At 54.7% G+C, this 14773-nt stretch overlaps 2 protein-coding genes across 3 annotated transcripts in view; both read left to right on the top strand.

Moving 5' to 3' along the window:
• The window catches only part of UBTD1 (ubiquitin domain containing 1), a 52471-nt gene extending 49334 nt beyond the window's left edge, over positions 1–3137 (top strand). The window contains exons 2-3 of the mRNA XM_079900135.1: positions 249–476; positions 1848–3137. Of these exons, the coding sequence (XP_079756261.1) occupies positions 249–476; positions 1848–2233 (614 nt within the window). The 3' untranslated portion in view covers positions 2234–3137. The remainder of the gene's footprint in view (positions 1–248; positions 477–1847) is intronic.
• Positions 3138–3975: 838 nt separating this feature from the next.
• Positions 3976–14363, top strand: ANKRD2 (ankyrin repeat domain 2). Of its 2 annotated transcripts, none has more exons than XM_079900126.1 (9): positions 3976–4496; positions 7837–7941; positions 9454–9612; positions 9720–9827; positions 11340–11438; positions 11803–11901; positions 12720–12818; positions 12929–13027; positions 14073–14363. In XM_079900126.1, exons 2-9 carry the CDS (start codon positions 7873–7875, stop codon positions 14220–14222), a joined length of 882 nt encoding a protein of 293 aa, XP_079756252.1. In that variant the 5' UTR covers positions 3976–4496; positions 7837–7872; the 3' UTR covers positions 14223–14363. The 2 variants fall into 2 exon arrangements, with proteins under 2 accessions (XP_079756252.1, XP_079756251.1); XM_079900125.1 differs by lacking the exon at positions 3976–4496 and adding an exon at positions 4548–4673.
• Positions 14364–14773: the final 410 nt, after the last annotated feature.

Here is a 14773-nt window from a genome sequence, read left to right as displayed (position 1 = left end):
AATTAAGACTTCAACAGCAGCAGCAACAACAACAAAGGCAGTACATGCTGCGTCTGCTAACAGAAGTGGTTTACACCCCCAGCTTGGGTGTGTGCAGTTTCCAGACTCTTCCCTGACTCCAGGAAAGGGCACGGAGACCCGAACGTTCAGGAGCCACTGCAGTGAGGGCCAGGGAGGCAGGGCTGGGAGAGGGTGGACCACAGCTCTGGCTTTCTAGATGCTGAGCTTCTCCCTTCTGTCCTGCCCAGGACGCAACGAGCCCCTGAAGAAGGAGAGGCTGAAGTGGAAGAGCGACTACCCAATGACCGATGGGCAGCTGCGGAGCAAGAGGGATGAATTCTGGGACACAGCGCCCGCCTTCGAGGGCCGCAAGGAGATCTGGGATGCCCTCAAGGCTGCCGCCTATGCAGCCGAGGCCAACGACCACGAGCTGGCTCAGGCCATCCTGGACGGAGCCAGCATCACCTTGCCACATGGTGAGCAGGCAGGGCGGGGGCTTTCCCCACCGGAGTGAGGGGGCCGTCAGGGTGGAGGAGAGCCAGTGGCCAGCCCCATGTCAGGAGCTCCCATCCAGGCTGGTGGGTGGCAGGTGTGGCTAGTCGCTTGTTCATTCAAGCAGCCCTCATGAACATGGTCCAGGAGTGGGACACCAAGAAAAATGAGACACAGTCCCCACTTGCCTAACGAGGGCGTGGAAAGACACCAGCAAACCTCAAGGCGGTGTGATGAGAGCAAGCTAAAGATTGCTCAGGGCCCTTTGAGATCCCAGCACATCTCAGGTAACAACCTTCTGTTGAGTATTATTATTTGCTGGGCACCGAGCTAGAAGCTTCTGCTGCATTATCTCATTTAATTTCATAATGGCCCTGGGACTATGTAAAGCAGAGGGCAACAATGGAAACTCTATAGAGTCAGAGACTGGGTTTTAACCAAGTGTCTCTTTCCTAGCTATGTGACCGTGAGCTTCTTGAATTTAAAGCCTCAGTGACTAAACAATTATAAAGTGGTAATACCAGCCTCATAGGATGGCTGTTAGGATTCAACAAGATACACATAACATCATTTAGTCCAGTCCCAGCACTTAGCTCGTGCTCAAGATACAGTAAATATCAATATATTACTATATGTAACACATTGTACAAGTAAGAAGATTGAGGCCCACTGGGTATAAGTCATGAACAGCAGGGCCTATGCTATTTCATTCATCCTTGTAACCCCAGCACCCAGCACATATGCTCAGGAAGGAGTTGTTGAATGAACAAATGAAAAGTTAAGTAATTTTCTAGGGTTGAATGAGCCAGTACCTGGTGGAGCCAGAATGTCAGCCCAGATCTTCCTGCCTCTGCCTTGAGCTCCCACCAGCTGTCCCAGGAAGACCTGCCTGTAGGGTGGGTTTGAGGACTGTGGGATGACCATGACAGGTGTATCAGTCTGCTCAGGCTGCTATAGCAAAATACTGCAGACTGGGTAGCTTATTAAACAACAGAAATTTAGTTCTGGAGTCTGAGAAGCCCAAGATCAAGGTGGCAGCTGATTTGGTTTTTGGTGAGAGCTCTCTTCCTGGCTTGTAGATGGCCACCTGCTCTCTATGTCCTCATTGTGGGAGAAGAGAGAGAGCTTGAGCTTTCTGGTCTTCTTGTAAGGGCACTAACCCTTACTGGATCAGGGCCCCACCTATATGACCTCATTTAACCTTAATTGCTCCCATATAGGCCCCTATCTCCAAATACAGTGACACTGTGGGGGTGGGGTTAGGGCTTCAATACATGAAATCGGTGGAGGGGACACAAGTTAATCCATATCAGTTGGTCCCCAAGCCGACTCTGACCACCCTGCCTTTCCCACAGGCACCCTCTGTGAATGCTACGATGAGCTGGGCAATCGCTACCAGCTGCCCATCTACTGCCTGTCGCCACCCGTGAACCTGCTTCTGGAGCACACTGAGGAGGAGAACCTGGAGCCCCCCGAGCCCACCCCCAGCGTGCGCCGAGAGTTCCCGCTGAAGGTACGCCTCTCCACGGGCAAGGACGTGAGGCTCAGCGCCAGCCTGCCTGACACGGTGGGGCAGCTCAAGAGGCAGCTGCACACCCAGGAGGGCATCGAGCCATCCTGGCAGCGATGGTTCTTCTCTGGAAAGCTGCTCACAGATCGCACGCGGCTCCAGGAAACCAAGATCCAGAAAGATTTTGTCATCCAGGTCATCATTAACCAGCCCCCGCCGCCCCAGGACTGAGGAGCCCACGGACCCCTGGGCAGAGAGACCAGGGAAGGCCTCTGCAGGGCTGAGAGGCCTCCCGGCTGGAGCACTAGGCACCCCCACCCTGCCGCTGCCTTTGAGAGCCGTTCTTTTCTCCAGGGGAGCCTCCCGTGTATGGCTGCCGGGCGAGCCCTGAAGGGACCCTGCTTCCCAGGGACTCCGTGGGCCACCAGTGCCCAGCACCCAGGAAACAGTGTGCTGCCACACACAGGCCTTGCCAACCTTGTCAGAGAAAAGGCAAACCAGGGCCCTCCACCCTGCCCCTCCCCCGCGGCAGGTTCACGCCACGAGGGCCAGCCCGGAGGCCCCTGGAGCCCAGATCTGTCATCTGGTGCTGCCGGCTGTGCTCACTCCGGTTTTCTGCTCAGGGTCTGAAGCAGCTGCTGTCTCCCTCCCTTGCCCCTACCCCCTGACTCTGCCCTGGGCCCAGTGCCAGCCCCCCAGAGGGGAGGGGACCACTCGTGAGCCCCGGGGGTGGGGAGCCTGAGGCCGGCCTCTGCCTCTCCCAGCCCCCAGCACAGCTGGCAGAGATGAGGTGGTGGCCGATGGCTGGGCTGTCATGGCAGAGGCCTGCACAGGGCCATCTCTTGGCTGTAACCCCGGCAGTGGGGGGTCTGCAGCCCGCTCACGGCCCCGCAGCAGGTCCCTGTGTGCAGACATGTCTGCATATTTATCAATAAAGCCTTTTGCTCCTTCCTTCTCTCTTGCCTGGCTTTGGCTTTGGATTCTCCTGTAGCTCTCTGGAGCCCTGGAGCCAGTTCTGGGGCGGGAGCAGGTGGGTGCATGGCCTCCCCAGCTGCTCCGGGTAGAGCAGCTACTGCTCCGTGCTCTCCACCGCAGAGAGTACGGTGGAGTGAGCCGTGAACTGCCAGTATGCGGGCCTGTGTTCTCGTGGGTCCTCCGGGAAAGCCTCTTAACCTCCGAACCCGCGTTGCTTGTCTTTAAAGTGGAGGTGATGCCGCCTGCCCTGCCTCCCCTCTCAGCTGCTGGCAGGATTACACGGGATAACAGGTGTGAACTCGCTTTGAAAGCGAAGGCAGCACCTCAGGAAGGCGGCGTTAGTTACCTGCTGCTCTGCTCCTGCAGCACGAGGGTGCTGGCTTCAGACTCCAGCCCCCTGAGCCAGGCCCTCAGGACTGAGATGTGTGTGGACGTCCTGCAGATGCTGCGTGCACCCTTGGCGACGTGAAAGCAAAATCTCTGGTAGATTTTGATGATGAGCCTGTGTCGGCTTGCCAGCAAGGGAACCAGAGGGAAGAAGGAGCCGGGTCTTGTGCTTCCTTAGGGGAAAATGTGCACGTAAGCAGAGAGGGGGACCTTAGATAAGGTGGTTCAGCAGAGGGCAGGCCACGTGAGTGTCACAGAACCACAGGGCTGTGGTGTCTGTGGTTCACTGGCAGGTTCAGCCTGGGTCGTGGTGACCCAGGCCTCACTCCCACAGTTCCAGGTGCGGAACTGAGCAGTACAGGTCTGCTTCTTCTCCAGTTGATAGTATTTTTCTTTCTCAGTGAGCACCGGTCAGGTTGGCCTGACTGGGAAACCGGGGAGGGAAGGATGATCAGTCAGAGCTGGTGTCTTCGTCAGCAGGGCTTGGCGCTGCGTTCCAGCCCTTCCAGTGGCTCCTTGAAGCAAGACCCTGTAAGTCCCACAGAGGCCCCCTGCGACAGACTGATGGGTGAGGTCTGTCAGGGACAAGTGGACTTGCAGCCAAATGCTGCGGTGCTTCACTAGGGGGCGCTGTGGGACCCCAGAGAGGCAAAGGCCTGCGCGAGCTGCGTGCAAAGAGGCAGGCGGCTGCCCTTACCTCCACCCACTGCCTGGCACTCCAGCCCAGATGAGGCAGAGTCTTGCCCCTTCCCAGAGCAGGCAGGGCCTTTTCACGGGACGGCCTGGGGATGCGGGCTTATCTTGGGTCCCCACATTTGGCCTTTAGGCTCCCTCACTGGCACTGGCTGGGCAGGGTTTGCAGGCGTCCAGCAGGTGGCACCGCCATCAGGGCTAAGGGCAGCCAGCGATCCTTTGTGCAGCGCGGCTGCCCGGCCCATCTGGGCCTCAGTGCTCAGGACAGAGGCTGGGCAGGCGCCTTCCTGCAGTCCTCGCTCTCACTCCCAGGGCACTGGGCCCTCCGGCTCCAATAGGCCAGAGGTTGGGGGGTGGCAACTGTCCCTGCCGCCTCCTGCTCCTCAGGGCTGCCTGGGGTGAAGGTGACAGGTCGGGAGGCAGCTGGAGAATTGGGCCGGTGAGCTCATGACAGAGGCGCCTAGCAGGGCGGGGGTGGGAGCCCTGGCATATAAAGCCCCTGGGGCCCCGGGGCCTGCAGGGGCGGGTTGCGCACGGTGCCATGGCGGGCTCCGAGGAGGTGCAGAGGGCCACGGCACTCATCGAGGAGCGGCTGGCACAGGAGGAGGAGAATGAGGTAGGGCGGGGTGTGGGGCCCAAGGGGGTGCTGAGGAGACCCAGCTCTGCTGTCAAGGGAAGGAAGAGCCTGGCTGCCGTACCTGGAAGGAAGGAGGACAGGTGTTCCCAGGGGCCCAGCTGGCTCTACTGCAGGGTGCTCCTGAGAGGGGGCTGCTGGCAGTGGGAGATGGAGGCTTCAGCCCCCAAATCTGAGAGACAGTGGAGTGGGCGAGCCAAGCTGGGTTCCTCGAGACCCTGTCCACCCACCTGGGCCTCGAGGAGACAGGCTGAGCTGCACAGAGCAGGATAGCTGGGATGCTGCCTGCAGACTGGGGCCCTGAGATCCCCCCAGCTGCTGGCTGGGAGGCTGGGACAGGAAAAACTCCAGTGTTTGGTCCCTGAGGAAGGATAAAGACGGGGAGCAGAGTGAGAAAGGGATGCTGGCCAAGGAAGCATGGGTTTTCTAGGACCACCAGCCACACCCGGGGAGGCGACTGAGCATGGGGCTCTGGGCAATTGTATTTTCTCTGGAATAAAGAAGTCGGGGAGGAGGGTGCGGGCTGGTCCTACTCTTCATTTTATGGAGATGAATACTTCACCTAGAGTCTACTCTTCCAAGATCCCAGTGCTGGGAGGAATGAGAGGCTCAGGAAGGTCAGCCCCTGCCTCCTCTTTACCAGCTCTGTGTTCATTTTAGCCAACATCTGCCAGGTGCACGGTCAACTAAGAAACAAGGCAGAGTGGAAAAGGGTGAAATAGAGGTGTAACTCAGAAGTGAAGGAGTACAAAGGGTGGGTGAGGCATGCCGACCGTGGGCCCTCGAGGACTTCTCTGTGGACAGGAGGGCATTTGAGCCAGGCCTTCAAGGATGGCCCTTGAAGGATGGAGGTCAGGAGGGGGGAGAGTATTCTAGGTTAAGGAAACAACAGGCGCCTGTCGTTGGGGTGAGCGGAAGCATGATTGTCGGGAGAAAGTCTGGCAGGAGGGGCTGAGGCTGGGAAGGGAGAGAGGGCACAAACCAGACAGTGAGGCCCACATGAAAGATACTCTGTGGGCAGTGGGGAGCCACTGCCTGTTGTTGAGTGAGGCACGGTGGTGCCACCTGACCTGTTTGGGGAAGGCAGCTCTGACAGCCCTGAGAAGGACTTGGAGGGGGAAAGACTGGCCCTAACAGGAATGGGAGGGAGGAGATAAATCAGGGTAGATGTAGACTCCATTCAAAAAAGGAAGAGTGACTGAATGGAGGTGAGGAAGAGGGAAGGGTCAGGACTCTGGTGGAAGAAGAGATGAGGGCTAGGGAAGGGAGGGGAGGTTTGGCTGGGAAGGACCTGGACTGAGCCTGCTGAGTCCCCGCCGGCGCATCCCTGGATCTCCAGGAATGCCATTTCTCACTCCCCCAAGGGCATGTGCACCAGGGCCAGGCAGGGGAGTCATGTTGCTGGGCCATTTCTGGAATGCTGCCACTGGACACAGAGACCTTCAGCAAGGGGACACGGAGCAGTCCTCATCCATTCATTCATCCAACAAATATAGCGGCAGGGCTGTCAGGGCCCCAGGCACCCACAGAGCCGGCCTCACCGCTGGTGCCTCCTACATGCCAGGCACCGTGCTACGCATCGGACAGGCGTTCTCTCATTTCCTCTGTGCAACCATCGATGAAGTAAGGTGGAAGTTTTGTTGGGTTGTGTTTCACCGACAAACACCCAATTCAATAAACATTTCTTGAGCACCTACTGTATGCCAACCTACAGAGACAAATCTGAAGCGAGGGGCTATGGAGTCTGGGTAAGGCGTGGGCAGGCGTTAGAGTCCCCAGTTGTTCCCACCAGGCCCCAGCCCAGCGGCATTCTTAGAGGAGAACCACTGTTCAGCCTGCACCCACTTCATGGGGTGGGTAGGGAAGGAGGGTCTCGGAGACCAGCCCAGGGGCTGAGGCTCTCTTGCAGGGGCCTTACTGGGCTAGGTCATCACTGAGGACTTGGAGGTGTGCAGAGCTGCTGAGCCCGCCTGCCACCATCCGTGAACTCATTCATTCATTTATTCTCCAAACATTTGCAGAGCACCTACTGTGTGCTAACTCTTGTCATCGGTGCTGGGGATGCCAAGATGATTAAGACCAAGCCCACTCTAGATGCTCCAGGAGCCCAGCCAGGGCTCCACATGCAGTAGTAGCTGAAGCCCTAGGTGATCTTGTCCCTGGGTGAGGATGCAGCGTTTCAGGCGAGGCCGGCACTGGGGAGACCTCAAACCATGTAAGCCTGACATGGAAGGGAGATGCCAGTGGGCAACAGAACATTCGAAATAAAGACCTGGAAAATCAGCCCTCAACTGACACTTGAAGAGTATAACACCGGAGCTCGGTGTCGAACGACAAAGGCAGCTGAGAGCTCTGTAAGGGAGATCATTCCTCCCCAGCTGCCACCTGGACTCGGCACTCTCCAGCCTGGACGAATGTTTCCGGTACATGGGGACTTCAGAGATAGGGGCGCCAGCACTTAACGAAGAGTGTTTTCCTTTAGAAGAGAGGAAGTGGCCATGAGGAAGTAGTCCAAGCAGGTTGGAGCTACAAGTGGGGAGGAGACTTGGACAGAGTCTCCCCCATATTATTAAAATGAGAATAAGGTTAATACTTAGAGTTCACATCAAGCTGAGAGCTGGGGAGCTGCGGGTTCCACCCCTCAGGTTCCCTGAGAGCAACAGTTTCCATGCTCTAGGATTTCACGGATCAGTAAAATCTGAGGGAAAGAAGTTGGTAACTGACAGAGTTGCCAAATTTTTGTATTGTCAAGTAAGCCCACTAAAAAAAAAAAAAACTATCATCTCATCTCAAGTATTTCATCAAAGTGAATTTTAAACGCCAAAAAGAAAAAAAAACCCAAAACCTCAGTGCTTGAAAACAGTGAGTATGTTTAATTTCATGAAAACTCATTCCAGTAGCCCTTAATCCTGTTTTGCTGGGGACACAGGGCAGTCAGTACACAGGTGTTTGAACTGGGGTTGGGGCCAGGGAGGCCGGCTCTGACCTGGGGCCTCCTGGACCAGACAGGAGTGGGGCAGATGACAGGCTGGGAGGTCACACAGGAGGAGGTCCTTGGGGTCCTTGAATTTGTTGTGGGCGAGGCTATCTGGCCCCCGAGGCACTGCAGGCAGTCCTGGAACCCGTCCTGTCCTTGGCTCACCAGAAACTCCGAGGAACCACCACCCATCAGAAGCTGCCCATGGAGATGCTGGTGTTGGAGGATGAGAAGCACCACAGGCCTCAGAGTCCATCCTTACAAAAGGTTAAGGTAAGTGCTAGGAGAACCCAGTATCTGCGCGCTCAGGAGACAGACCAGGCAGTTACGGCCTTGCCCCTCCTGGTGCTCCTCCAGCAGCTCAGCACCCCTGGGAGATGTTAGCGATGCAGCATCTCGGCCCCATCTCATACTTGTAAAGGAGAGCAGAATATGCCACCCCCAAATATGCCACTTTGGCATACTGATTTTTTTTTTTTGGTACACGGGCCTCTCATTGTTGTGGCCTCTCCCGTTCCGGAGCACAGGCTCCAGACGCGCAGGCCAGCAGCCATGGCTCACGGGCCTAGCCGCTCCGCAGCATGTGGGATCTTCCCAGACGGGGGCACGAACCCGTGTCCCCTGCATCGGCAGGCGGACTCTCAACCACTGTGCCACCAGGGAAGCCCCATACTGATTATTTTTAATTAAAGTTATCTGAGAAAAAGCCAGTGCAAGAAGAACACTCTGACCCTCCTTTGTTCCCCTGAAAGTAGCAAATAAATCTGCCATGGGAAGTTACCCTGCTATATCAGGAAAGTAGAAAGCTTCCTTATCACTAGATCTCAGGAATTCAGGACTGAGAAGGCTATATAAACAAAACTTGTTTCTTCACTAATTAGTTCCTCCAAAAACAAACTCCTTTGTCTTTTCAATGTGGCACAAATTTATTGTTTCTTTGTCTAAAATGTGTAAAAGCTGCCTGCTTTGGTCACTTCTTTGAGTCTCATATTTTTATGGACTACCATACATCCGAAATTAAATTTGTTTTTCTCCTATTAATCAGTCTTACATCAATTTAATTATTAGGCCAGCTAAAGAACTTAGAAGTGAAGAGGGGGGAAGTTTTCCTCCCCAGGCCTGCTAAGTCAGAATCTGCATGTGTACAAGATCCCAGGGGACTCATTTTGGAAGCGGCAGTGATGGGGCAGCCATACAACAGGGCATGATGCAGGTGTTAGTGGGCTGGGGGAGGCTGTGTGTGCTGACAGGAGACATCTGCACGCTGATAAGAGAAAAGCAGAGTTTCCAGACCACTGCGTGGAGGATGATCCCATAGGATGCATGTCTGAAAGGGCATCAACAGAGCTATGATAGAAGTTCCTCTGGGAGAGAAGGGCTTTCTCTTCAGAGCTTTTATGTTTCTGTATTACTTTTATGGCCAGAGAGAGAGAGAGAGAGGCAGGGAGGGACGGAGGGAGGGAGAGAGAGAGAATTACATGGAGATATGAGAATTCGTACCCTGTTCTGGAGGCCTGGGCTAAGAACTGCCCTTGAGATTTCCTCATCAACTCCCCACCCTATGTGGAGCCTTGAAGCTGGGCAGCTCCCAAGCAGCCCCCTGAAGCCCCCTGTGCATCTGTGTCTGTCTCATTGGCTTCACCTAGTCCTAGGCGGCAGAGCTAAACCTGGATTCTTTCTCCCTTGAGAGGCTCTCCCTGTCCTCCACCTCCAGCCTAGCTCAGAGGTCCCCAAGCCCCACATTCTGTGCCCCAGTGCGGGACTTGATTGGCTATCCCCACGCAGGGTCAAGAGCGCGTGCGTAAAACATCCCTAGACCTGCGGAGGGAGATCATCGACGTGGGTGGGATCCAGAACCTCATCCAGCTGCGGAAAAAACGCAAGCAGAAGAAGCGGGAAGCCCTGGCAGCCTCCCAGGAGCCGCCTCCAGAGCCGGAGGAGATCGTAAGGGTCCTGGGGAGGACACCTGTGTGGGCAGGGGGAGCCAGGGAAGGGGGAATGGCTCAGATCACAGCGGAGCGGCCCCCAGGGACTGCATTCGCTCTCTCCAGACCGGCCCCGTGGACGCGGAGACATTCCTGAAAGCGGCGGTGGAGGGGCAAATGAAGGTCATTGAGAAGTTCCTGGCAGACGGGGGTTCCCCCGACACCTGCGATCAGGTGATGTTCCCATCGGGCCCTGCACCTGTGCCGGCCTCCCTTTCAGAGCTGATGCCCGCACCCCGCCCGCTTGTGCATTCTTTGAGAAGAGGCGTGGGTGTCCTTTGGGAGGGGGCCCCTCAGAAGATGTGGGATGCCCCCTTCCCCACACAGGAGTTTTTCTAAATCCTTAGACCCTTTCCAACTTGAACCACCTCCAGAGTAATAAACACCTGGATTTTTAGGGGAAAAAATGGAATGGAATCAAATACAGAGTCCAAGACCAGGAGATTTGGATTCAAATCCCACCTGTACCACTCCCTAGTTCTATGACCTGTGGCTGGGCCCGTCACCTCTCTGTGCCTGTTTCCTTCTTCGTAAAACTGGCTCCTCCCCTCAGAGCATGTTATGGGGATCAAATAGAATATTAGTTCTTCAATACATATTTATCGAATGAAAACACTATTAAAGCACATGCTTGGATATGATATTTTGTGTTGCATTGTATATCATCATACTTTTAACAATTATTTTTATCTTATGGTTAAAATATATATATATATATATATATATATATATATATAAAACATGAGACATGCCAAATAAATTTTAAGTGCACAACTCAGTGGCATTAATTACACTTATAATGTTGTGCACCCATCCCCACGATTTTCAAAATATTTCCGTCACCCGTCATACTTCTTTTTGTTTTCCCTGAAACTGCCTCTTTCATACTTTGTAGGATGCTCTCTCGAGATCATATCCTGGGATTGAGCAAATTAACGGTCACCCCCTTCAGCCTGCATTATTGCAGGCTTAGACTATATGTCCTTTCCACTTTTTAGATTCCAGAGTTTTGATCCTCTTGGTCTATCTAAGCATCTCCTGCCTCTGTGTTGTGCTAGGAGCACAAAACCAAAAAGACCAGGGTTGACAGTAGCTGGGAGACTGATGCACAACTGGTTCATTAGAATATGGAAAGATATGCCCTCTGGCCTGAGTGTTTCAAGAGACCAAAGCGAAAGCCGACTGAATTGGACAGGAAGTTCATTCCCTCCTTGAATCAGTAATCAGGGTGCACCTGCCCATCCTGGCCCTGGGCAAGGCACTCAGGGGAAATAGTCAAGTAAGACTCAGCTTGCCTTTGACCGTCTATCACAGTGGAGGGTTGTCTGGACCCCGGGACAGCTATGGCCTAGAGGTTTCAAGAAGTCGATGACACTTGAGCTGCATCTTCATGGAGTTACAAGAATTCATCAAGCACTCACAGGGAGTATGGGCAAAATGGGCATTTGGGCACAGGCAATAGCTTGTGTGTTTAGGGGGCAGTGGGAAGGTCAGAGTCCACAGTGCACAGGAGGCCTCCAAGGCTGGTCCAGATAGAGCATGAAGGAGCCGGCGGAACATGGAAGATATGGGGACCCGGCACAGGGGTCAGAATCGGGCTGGGATAAGGCCTGGGCTCAACTTGGGTGGGCGATGGGCTCAGGCCTGGGGCCAGAGTTTAGGCCCTGACAGTTTCTCTGGGGACAGTTCCACCGGACAGCACTGCACCGAGCTTCCCTGGAGGGCCACATGGAGATCCTGGAGAAGCTTCTAGAGAGTGGGGTCACTGTGGACTTCCAGGATCGGGTGAGCAAGAGGCCAGGTATTGGGTGAGGGGCAGGAGGTGGTCCAGCACTCATAGACTCCCTATCCCTGCAAACCTCCAACCTGGGACATAAACAAGCTGCCTCGGGGGCCAGGCTCCACCTCTAGTATGTTGTATGACCTTGCGGGGCGGGGGGCGGGCATCTCCTCCCTGAGCCTCCTCTGTAAATCTGGCTTGGACGAGATGGAGCCCGAGGGTTCTTCGGCTCCACTGCATCCATTGCTCAGTCATTGGAGTGGCCCTATCCTTCCCTGGATACCTGCCTGCCCTCTTGGCTGGGGTCCTTTCCCCCAGGGCACTTTCTTCCCTGAAGCTCTGCAATTAGGCTCCACCCTTCCTTTCTAGCTGGACTGCACGGCCATGCATTGGGCCTGCCGTGGGGGCCACTTGGAGGTGGTGAAGCTTCTGCAAAGTCGGGGAGCAGACACCAACGTGAGGGATAAGGTGAGGCCATAATGCTCACAGATGTTGAGGTAGCAGGGCGGAGGGGTGGTGGGGAGAGAAGCAGAGGGTAGAAAAGCAGAAAGCAGGAGGGTAGTGAGCTAGTCTGGTTTCTGGAGTGGCTGCAGAGCCCAGGGATGGGTCCTTGCCATCAACTGCAGCCCCTTGGAGACTACCATCTGGGAATGGGAGCAAGAGCAGAGGAGAGGGGAGGAGAAGAGATCCACTAGCTTGGCGGCTTTGGGACCACCCAGAGATGCAGGATTTGTTCACCCGTGTCATCGTTCATCATCCTTCTATCTGTCTATCTATCCGTCCATCCATTCATTTATTCATCTGTTCACTTATTTATTCATCCACCATTTTTAATTCACTCAATCCTTTGTATATAACCTTGAACAAGTGACAGCCTCTGAGCCTGTTGCTCATCTATAAAATGTCTTGCAGAGTTCTTGTATAGGTTGGATGGGAAAATTTATGTAAATTAATTATTTATTCAACATAAGGCTAATGTTTTGTAAGATTTTGCTGTGCTCATCACATAGTCATTTCTCAGTAAATGGCATCTACTATAATTATTTTAAAAGGGCAGAGGAGTGAGCAGTAGCTCACATCCGGGTGAGAGGGGAAACATAGAAGGCTTCCCCGAGGAGGTGGCATGTAATGCCTTAGAGCTGATCATCAGATAGGGTGATGGGAAATTACAGCGTTCCCTACCCCTCCTTGGGAGAAGGATTAGGCTAGAGTTAAGACGGCCGCCTCCCAGAGGCATCACAGTCCAGGTCCCTTCAGCCAGCATCTCCTGATTCCTCCCCACCCAGCTGCTGAGCACCCCCCTGCATGTGGCAGTCCGGACGGGGCACGTGGAGATCGTGGAACACTTTCTATCCCTGGGCCTGGACATCAATGCCAAAGACAGAGTGAGTGTCTGGGTTCCTTCACGCCCAGCCCCACCATAGGGGGCTCCATATGCCCCCTGAGGGCTCCCACATGCCCCCGTGGGCCATGCTGAGTGTCTCACTGGTTCTAGGAAGGGGACAGCGCCCTGCATGACGCCGTGAGGCTCAATCGCTACAAAATCATCAAACTGCTGCTCCTGCACGGGGCTGACATGATGAGCAAGAACCTGGTAAATCCACTCCTTTCCTGATTCAGTAAACAGTGTGCGCTGCCCTCCCAGGCCCTGTGCTGGGCACTCGGAAGAAAGACAGAACTGAGCAGGACTTGGCTGGCCTGCCCTTGGGACAGTGTCACAGTGGAGGGTTTCTCTGGGCCCCAGGAGATTGGGGGCCCACCCGGCTTCCCAACTCTCTCTCTGCTTCTCTACATCCAGAAAATCTAAGTGGAGAAAACAGCCAGGAGGGACAGGAGGAGGATTTCCCAAAGGCCCCCAAGTAGACTGCAGGCGGTCCTAATGTCCAGCCTCAGGGAGGCCAAAATCGTGGCGGGACAGAGCCGGAAGGAGGCTAAGCACTCAGTCAGCACGATTGTTCCTAGCACCCTGTGTTGGCTCCTGTGGTCCTCCAGTTCCTTTAGGAACCTGTGTCCCCCCGTCCAAGCTCTTCTTTGGGGCCCAGAGCAATCACAAAAGAGAGGAGAATTGGGTAAGGGGGGACCTTGACTCAAGAAAGGCTGGGGGTGCAATATAGGGGGAGGGGATTAAGAGGTACAAACTGTTATGTATGGTATAAGCTACAAGGATATATTGTACAACACGGAATATAGCCAATATTTTATAATAACTATAAGTGTAGTATAACCTTTAAAAATTATGAATCACTGTATTGTGCACCTGTAACTTATATAATATTGTACATCAACTATACTCCAATTTTTTAAAAAAAGCTAGCTATATGAAAGAAGAAAGAGAGGCTGAGGAGATAATGGGAAAGTTAGGAAGACAAGGGGAAGGTGTAAATGAGGGCTTCTCAACCGCACACGTGTTGGGCGGGAGAACTCTTTGTCGTGGGGGGGCTGTCCGTGCATTGTCGGATGTTTGGGCAGCATCCCTGGCCTCTACTCAAGATGCCAGTAGCATCCCCTCCTCCAGTGTCATAACCAAAAATGTCTCCAACATTGCCAGTTGCTCCCAGTTGGGAGCCACTGGCGTAGATGAGGGTACCTCTTCGTCCAGACTTCTGAACGGTGACTAGATATCCTCTTGTCTCCCCCAGGAAGGAAAGACCCCCACGGACCTGGTGCAGCTGTGGCAGGCTGACACCCGGCACGCTCTGGAGCACCCGGAGCCGGGGTCAGAGCAGAACGGGCTGGAGGGGTCTGCTGAGGGTGGGCGGGAGACCCCGCAGCCTGTGCCAGCCCAGTAAACGACTGTCCCAGCCCAGCCAGGCACCTGGCCTGTCCCCTGCGTACAGCCGGAGGGTCATAAGAATGGCCCCCAGAGCTGAGGACCGCATCATACCTCTGTACGCCCCGGGAGCCCCCACAAGCTACCGCAATTAAAACAAAAAGTCATTTTTGCTGTGTGTGATGTTCATTTCTATTTGTGCCTAAAACATTTAGGAATGAAGGAAGACTGGGGGCAAGGGTGGGCTCAGGCAAGAGGGGAACTTGGAGCCCTTTGGTCCCCCTGAGCCAGCCCTGCTGCTTTTCCTAACAAGGCCTCTTTTTGCTTCTTTCCTGCCACCCCACTTCCCAGTCCCAAAGTGGATCATCTTCCCAGGGCACTTGTCCTGGGGTCCCCTCCTGGTGACAGCTGTCCTGTGGGGCTGTGCGTGACCAGCACGGGCCTGTCACGTGGCAGGCTTGGTGGGAGGAGCTTGGCAGGGGAGTGGGGCAGTGGCGGCAGATCACAGGTCTCATCCAGCCAGCCCCGCCTCCCACAGGGAAGAGCCGGCTCAGCCAATCGGCTCCGCCA

The sequence above is a fragment of the Stenella coeruleoalba genome (genome assembly GCF_951394435.1).
Source record: "Stenella coeruleoalba genome assembly, chromosome: 16".
Classification (NCBI taxonomy): domain Eukaryota; kingdom Metazoa; phylum Chordata; class Mammalia; order Artiodactyla; family Delphinidae; genus Stenella; species Stenella coeruleoalba.
This window is presented reverse-complemented; position numbering and strand designations above follow the sequence as displayed.